Below are 8,354 nucleotides of genomic sequence, written 5' to 3'. Positions count from 1 at the left end.
TCCTTTCTTTCACTTCAGGTAAGCACGGGGAACTCGAACTTTACACAAAATGATGATGATGATGATGATGATGATGATGATGATGATAATAATTGTAAGGACATAATTTAGTTCCTAAACCCAAAAGGTAAAAGGATATAGGCCCAAAGAGCCCAATACAATGAATTTGTAGATAGTAGGTTAGAAAACTAGGCTCTAATGAGTTAGGTAACAATTATAATGGATCCAAATCACAATAAAGTAAAGATAGACTGGTTTTACCCAAAGAAAATCATCCTTGGCACAATCTGAGAAGATCAGTTCTTGTATATATTTCTTGAATTTGGTTACAAGCACAATTCTGGTTTCTACAGTGTTTTTCTCTTAATTCTCCGATCCCTTTTCCTCAAGGTCTTATTTCTATTTTATACCATCTTCCTTCTTTCATCTCTACCCTCCATGTGTAGATTGGATTGTTGGTGTTGTTACTTATCCCATCAATACCTTCCTGAAGTCTCTGGTAGTAGCTGTAAGGCTGAAAATTACTGTTCAGATATCACTTCCTCATTAATGCGGTCAGAGAGTTAGTTACAGAGTATTCAATGCGGTGGTAGCAGCCATCTCTAAGATATTCCATAGCTTTCCATTTTCTTGTGCTTTCTTGATGTATTTCCTTATCAACAAAATCTTCTGGAACGATGCTTTTGGATGGCAAACCACAACTTTTGACCTTTGCTTCGCTCAGCCGAGGTAGTATCCCTCCTCTAACTGTAACGACCCAAGAAAAAGCGCTAGTCACATCTGCACTATACCTTAAAAGGACTAGTCACAATTGAGGCTCCTTGTAGTTGTTAATAAAGCCCAGTTCAACCCAGTAAATACACGATATAGGACTCATTACACACCCACACACATCACACAATCAATCAAATTGGGGCATCACAATCTCCCTTACTTAAATCCCCAACGTCCTCATTAGGGCCCACCTTGTGGGGTAGTGTCTCTGAGCCCACATGGGATTACCGGGCTGGCTCTGATACCATACGTAACGACCGAAGGAAAAGCGCTAGCCACATCTGCGCTATACCTCAAAAAGACTAGTCACAATTAAGGTTCCTTGTAATTGTTAATAAAACCCAGATCTACCCAGTAAATACCTGATGTGGGACTCATCACACACCCACACATATCACACAATCAATCAAATTGGGGCATCACAATCTCCCCATCAAGTAGGAGCCACCAATCCAACTAGTGCTTTGGAGAAATTTAGAAAGCTTGACCCTCCTACTTTCAAAGGTACAAAGGATCCAATAGAGGCTGACAACTGGCTTAAAGAGATAGAAAGGCTCTTTAGAGCTATGGAAGTTAGTGATGAGCAACAAGTTATCCTTGCTGTTTTTGTATTGAAAGGTGATGCATTGGAATGGTGGGAGTCCACAGAGAGGACACATGGAAGAGAAGTTATAACTTGGCAGCATTTTGTTGAGCTCTTTCGTAAGAGGTACTTTCCTGATAGTCTGATGGTGCAAAAGGAAGCTGAATTTATTCGCATAGCACAAGGTACTCAATCAATGTATGAGTATGAGTGGAAATTTGCTGAATTATCCCGTTTTGCTCCACACATGGTTGACACAGAAGCAAGGAAGGCTAGGCATTTTGAAAGGGGTTTAAGGAAGGAAATTCAGGGACCGGTTTCCATGTTCAAATTGGAAACATATGCAGAGGTGGTAGATTGAGCTCTCATAGCAGAGAGAAATTGCAATCGTCTCTCAAAGGCCAATGACCAGGAGAGGAAGCCAAATCAGAGTAATTTTCTTAAGGGAAGGTCTAGTGGAAGTTCATTCAAGAAGCAAGGGGTGCCTAATTCAAATAAGAAGGCACATAAGACTTGTCCAAGATGTGGAAAGGCTCATAGTGGAACATGTTATTTGGAGTCAGAGCCATGCCCTAACTGGAAGTGTGGGTCCCACACCTGAGGACGCATGTGCCCGTGAGGGGGGTGGATTGTAGTGACCCAAAAAGGGGGCCTTGCATTCCATGGAATCCCACATCGCCTAGGGAAGCACGTGGGAATGTGTTTATAAGGAATGACCTCTCTTCAATGTGTAGAGGCCTTTTCCCCAGCGCAACCTGGAGAAGAACAAAACCATGAGGGGTATGGGCCCCAAAATGGACAATATCTACACAGTTGGGGTGGGGCCATTACACAGACCACCTTCTTAGACCATCATGACCAGACCCCTTTCTTTATTCAATAATGCCGACCTCCATAACAACGTTTACCCATTCTTGGACTATTAGGCGTCCTCGAACCAGGCTCCCAACCTAATACATACTACTGGGCCTATTATCCCAATAATGTCTTGTATGGTACTAAGGCAACAAAGCATCCATTTTTATTTCACCTCTATCTCTTCTTTTTTTTTTTTTTTTTTTTTTTTATAGTTTCAAATTTTGAGTTTTTGCCATAAATCTAAAATTTAAATAATTAGAGAAACAAAGAAAGAAAGTTGGAAATTTATTTTCTCAAAATATTACATTGAATCATTAGATGTCTAAAATTTGTGTATATAGATTAATCTCTTACTTTAATTGTTAGTAACTATGAATTTGTTGTTTTACAATTGTTTATTTATTTTATGTTTGTTTAAATTTTAATATATTTTTTTAATAACTAATGATGCTCAAGATCGTTAGTCAGAATGCTCGTCCAGAATGGTGCTGTCCTATGACAACCTAACCTTGAGGAAATAGATGGTGAAAGGAAGAAGTGTGGATCACCGGTGTGGTGCTTGCCACAGAGCCTCCGATGCTAAAGTTAGAATGGCTAGAATAAGAATAGCAATATTAGAATATCAATCACTATGAACTAGAGTTCGTGTACCTTTTTGTCAGGTCTCGAGAATGGGTATATATAGGCGCTTTCTTCTTCCTTCTAGCCGTTGGTTTTGCCTTAATGGTGGTATCATTTCCGAATTTGTAACGTCCCTGTAGGGTGTTAAATGGAGAGATATATCTCCAACGGTACGGAAGTTCATTATTGTCCTTGTAACGCTTCGTCATGATTGAAGGACGATGGCCTCATCTCCTCCAGGTAGTTTACCAAGGGCTGGGCTAATCTCGGGGTCATCGTCGTCCATTGTTCTTCCCATATGATCGGGACTATCAATAACTATTAGCATTATTTATGACTTTATTAGTAATATTGATTAATATTTTTAGTATTTTTTATTATTATTGCATTTTGATTTTGCCCCTCCCCTAAGCTAAAATAGTGGTTGTAACTACTCAGTAGTTACAGAAGTTACGAGCTATGCCAGTGGGCATGACATATGGCATCAAAGCTTAATAAGAGAAAGCCACGTGGGAAAAGTAATAGTCAATAACTTATTTTTAAAGAAGACAACTCTACACCCCCAAACTACCTATACAAAGAATCATTTTCTTGTTATTGTATGTACTTGTCATTTTCTTTTAGCCCTTATTTGGGATGAGAGAATGGAGTGAAAATGAATAAAAAGAATAATTTTAAAATATTGTTCCCTTCTCTTGTTTGAGAGTTTTAATGGAGGGAATGGAAAATCCATTCTCTTATTTGAGAGTTTAAGTGGAAGAAAATGGAATGAGTAGGAGGGAACATTCATTCTTCTCAATTCCCTTAAAACCTCGATTTTAATGAATTTTTAACTAAAACTCTCAAAATATCCCTATATATTTAACCATTTATTTTAAAATAGAGGTTTAATAATAATATTGTCATAAAATGATTTCATTCATTACCCTCCATGCAGGGCCAGCCCTAGACATTTTGAGACCTAAGGCGAGAACTAAAAATGAGGCCTTTTTTATACTTATATATTAATTAAATTAATATTTTTTTAATATTTTTATATTATAATATATTTCATTTAAAATTGATTTTTCTTGCCTTTTGAGATGCAAATTGAACAATTAAATTTTTGTATTTAAGTTATTCTAACATCTCCTTTTCAATCGATAATATAGCTAATCCACTTAATCTTTCTTGGAACATTGTCGATCTTAGATATGATTTTATTAATTTCATTATCTTCTAACTCTTTTTGGTGAATTTTTTGCTCATTTGTGATATTTTTATCTAAATTTTGTGTTATATTTTGTTTATTACTAATAACAAATTTATCCATTGATCCTTTTTGAGACTCAATTAGTTTTTATTCTTTTTTTCTTTTTTTAAGTTTTTCATATCCAAATACATATTTTCTAGTAATCATTTATAATCAAACAATATATTTATAAAGACTAAAATAAAAAATAACTTTCAAGTGTGTAGAGCAAATGAAAAATAAAACCTGATTTATATAAAAAGTATTTTTGTAGTTTAACCGAATAATAACAAGTTTTTAATAATATCAACCTGCATAAATAAAGACTTATTCAATATATTACCACTAACTAAAATATATATATAAACACAAGATTAAAATTAAAAAAAAAAAAAATTTAAGCACAAGCATAACAAAATTTAAGCACAGCCATAACACAAGGCTTATTAATAAGACCCACCCACAAAAAAAAAAAAAAAAAAAAAAAAAAAAAAATCCTATCTATAACCCAAAAAAAAAAAGAAAAAAAAGGCAGGCTTTATTAAAAAAAAAAAAAAATTTGAAGGCCAAAACAAACGTGAAACGTCTAGGCAAAAGGCAGTCATAACTCAATATAAACAAAACAAGCCCAATAAAATGAATAGAAAGCCAAGCGCCCAAATAAATTACACTTGATACGTACCGTATCAAAAAACTCAAAACCTAGAGCAATTGAGAGAGGCAGAGAGTAGAGAATCAGAGAAAGAATGAGAGAGGCGGAGAAAGCTTGCTTAGGCAGTTGAGAGAGGCAAAGGAGGATTGCTTGAGTAGTTGAGCTAGGCAGCCAAAAACAGTGGAGAGAATTAGAGAAAGAATGAGAGAGGCGGAGAGCAGAGAGAAGCAGAGGGAACGGTAAAAAATTTAGGGATTTGAGTTGTTTTATTTGTTTTGATTTGTAATTGTTTTGTGGTTAATTTCTTAGACCGGATTTGTAATTTATATTGTTGATTTTTGGTTTGTCTAAAGGATAATAATGTTATTTTTAGGCAATGATTTTGTTTAGAACCAATGTTTAATCGAATCTGTCAAAATTTTTGTTTTTTTGGTTAAATGGATGTGCCGGATATTTTCAATTCATCTAAAACTATTTTTTTTCCCCTACTACCCCTTCTTTTCTAAAATTTTAGGGCCCCTCTTCCACTTGGGGGTCTTAGGCAATTGCCTAATTGGCCCAGTGGAAGGGCCGGCCCTGCCTCTATTTTACTTCCAAACAAGGTTACTTACATTCCTTTCATTTTTATTATTTTTCATTCCTTTATTTTAAAACATCTAAACAAAATTACTTAATTCTATTCTATTTCTTTCTTTTTCATTTCTTTCCCTTACTTAAATATATTCCAATTCCATTTTATTCTATTCTCTTATGAATTCCCAAATTAAGCTTTAGTTAGTAAGATTCATAAAGGTGATCATGCATATAAGTAGTTTACTTTTTATTTTTTCCCATTGTTACTCTCTTTTTATTTTTTTATTGAATACATTGTTACTCTTGATTATATTGTAGTTTCATTGAATTTTGTGTGCGTTTGGGAAGCGCGTTTTGCGCTTCCCACGTTTGCATCTGCGTTTGTTTGTTTGTTTTTTTTTTTTTTTTCCAAGTAGTGATTGTTCACTTTTCCCTTGAACTGTGCACATCAGTGGGTCTCGTGCACTGTTCACAAGACCCACAAACTTCACTTTTCAGCAACTTTTTCGTTAAAAATGAGTCTCACGGTGCTATTCACACATTTAAAAATAACTTTGCTACAGTGTTTTCAGTTTTTAGTTTTTAGTTTTCAGCTTTCAGCTATCAGTTATATCCAAATGAACCCTTAATCTAAGTTCTTAGTTAGTCTTGATTATATTGTAGTTTCATTGAATTTGGTGTGCATTTGGGAAGCGCGTTTTGCGCTTCCCACGTCTGTGTCTGCGTCTGCATCTACGTTTGTTTGTTTTTTTTTTTTTTTTCCAAGTAGTGATTGTTGACTTTTCCCATGAACAGTGCACACCAGTGGGTCCCGTGCACTGTTCACAAGACCCACAAACTTCACTTTTCAGTAACTTTTTCATTAAAAATGAGTCTCAGGGTACTATTCACACATTTAAAAATTACTTTGCTACAATATTTTCGGTTTTCAGTTTTTAGTTTTTAGTTTTTCAGCTTTCAGCTATATCCAAACGAACCCTTAATCTAAGTTCTTAGTTGTTAGCACGGTATATCCTTATTTCCTTATCATCAATCGATCTTTCTTTCATGTTTTCCAATGATCTATTCAATTTGGCATCGATTTACCATGTCAGCACACTGTTTTAGCATAACTTTGATCTACTTAGACTCCTGGTACTCGATAACTTAGAAATTAGAATCTCATTTAGAACATAGTCATTTATTTTTACTTACTTACTGTTGCTAGCATTATCTCCAATAACCACATTGATTATTAAAATTTCTCTTAATTGACGCATCACCAAACCACATTCCTTGAAGAAAAGAAGTCAAATAACCAAATTAAGATCATAAAGAAGGTTTGTCCCACCCTCCCTTAAAAGTTACCATGGATTTTGAGTAAAGTTGTGGTGTGCTTTTATATTAGAACCCCTTTCCCTCTCCCTTGTGTGTGTTTGTTTTTCAAAAAAAAAAAAAAAAAAGGGTAATTGTCTCACATTGCTTAAGAGAGTGTGTTGTATGTATATAACTTGCCCCACCCTCCCATAAAAGTTATCATGGCTTTTGAATGGAGTTGTGGTGTGTTTTTGTGTTAGAAGTTAGAACTCTTTTCCCTTTCCCCTGTGTGTGTTTGTTTCTAAAATTTAAAAAAAAAAAAAAAAAAAAATCATAAACAAGGACACCAATGCCTAAGAGCATCTGCAGTGGGCTTATCATATGCCAATTGTAAGGTACATTTGGCATACAGGCCCAAAAAAGGGCAGCAACGAGAAGGCCATATTGGAAAAGGCTAAAATTTTTTTTGACATATAGCTACAGTACCATCTTAAATGTAAGATGGTACTGTAGCTGAATGGTATATATAAAAAAAAAAAATTTAATACTTTTTAACCCGGGAATTTCTCTCTCCTCTCTAATTATTTTTCTTCTTTTCTCTCTCTCTTCCTTCTCTCTTTCTCATTTGCTCTCTGCTCTCTTCAGACCCAAGGCTTTCTCCAATGCCCCTCTCTCTTCGATAACTTAGATGCTTCTCTCTTCGATGACCCTCTCTCTCCAATAGTTATTCCAACGAGGCATCGGTGCTCTGATCCCTTTACTTATTCACTCATCTCCGATCCCTTTGTGTGGGAGTGGGTTTTCAAGGGTTTGTGGGTTTGGATTAAAATTTTGTTTGCAAAATCTCAAACGAAGCTCCGTCGATCTCTCAAATCAAATCAAGATCAAAATCAAAGCAATTTACTAGGTGGGTTTTGATCCATGTTTGAGTTTTTGTGTTTGTGTTTCTTTTCTCTTTCTGCAAGAAAAAGGGGGATCGGCGTGGGTGATCAGTGTTTGGGCTGTGGGTTTGCAATGGGATGCATGGGTTCGGATCACCGTGGGTGATTGGCGTTGGGCTGTGGATTTCTGCAGGTGGTTTTTTTTTTTGGGTGATCGGTGTGGTGTTTGGGTGATCGGCGTTGGGCTGTGGTGTTTGGGTGATTGGTGTTTGGTGTTTGGTTTTTGATGGTCTGGATTATTTTTTTTTTTTTTTTTTTTTTTTTATGGTAGATTATGGGTTGTTGCTAGTGGTGGTGGTGCCAGGTTTGTGTAGTGTAGCGGTGGTGGGCGGTGGTGGGCATGTGGTGATGGTGTTTTCTGTAAAATTTGTGGTTGTTGAATATAAAGAATGAGAAAGAAAGAATAAATCACGGTGATTGGAGGATATATTATTTGATTATGTAGAAATATTATTTTATTGTGTAGATATATTATTTTAATGAGTAGAATAGGAAAATAAAAGTTTGGAATGCTGAGGTATTGTAAAATGGTATGGTATAATGGATAAAGTAATTTTTTGGGATGGTAAAATAAGATGAGATATGAAAATCGGATGGAGATGCTCTAAGAGCACTATCATCAGGTGTGCCAAATGCCAAATATTTGGCATTTGGCACACCAAACAACAAAAATAGACCCTCATGAGGTGTGCCAAATGCCAAAAAATTTGGCACACCGCTACAGTACCGTCTCAAATATGAGACGGTGAGGACTCATGTGCTATAAATTTTTTTCCTTATTTTATTCTCTTCTCTCTCTTCGCAGCACAGTTCTCTCTCTTTCTC

General features: G+C 35.6%; 1 protein-coding gene across 1 annotated transcript; it reads left to right on the top strand.

Annotated features, from left to right (window-relative positions):
- Window positions 1-1,340: 1,340 nt before the first annotated feature.
- LOC115970607 lies at window positions 1,341-1,718 on the top strand. The gene has a single exon (XM_031090215.1). It carries the CDS (start codon window positions 1,341-1,343, stop codon window positions 1,716-1,718), a length of 378 nt encoding a protein of 125 aa, XP_030946075.1.
- Window positions 1,719-8,354: the final 6,636 nt, after the last annotated feature.

Source organism: Quercus lobata, chromosome 12 (genome assembly GCF_001633185.2).
Source record: "Quercus lobata isolate SW786 chromosome 12, ValleyOak3.0 Primary Assembly, whole genome shotgun sequence".
Taxonomy (NCBI): Eukaryota; Viridiplantae; Streptophyta; class Magnoliopsida; order Fagales; family Fagaceae; genus Quercus; species Quercus lobata.
This window is presented reverse-complemented; position numbering and strand designations above follow the sequence as displayed.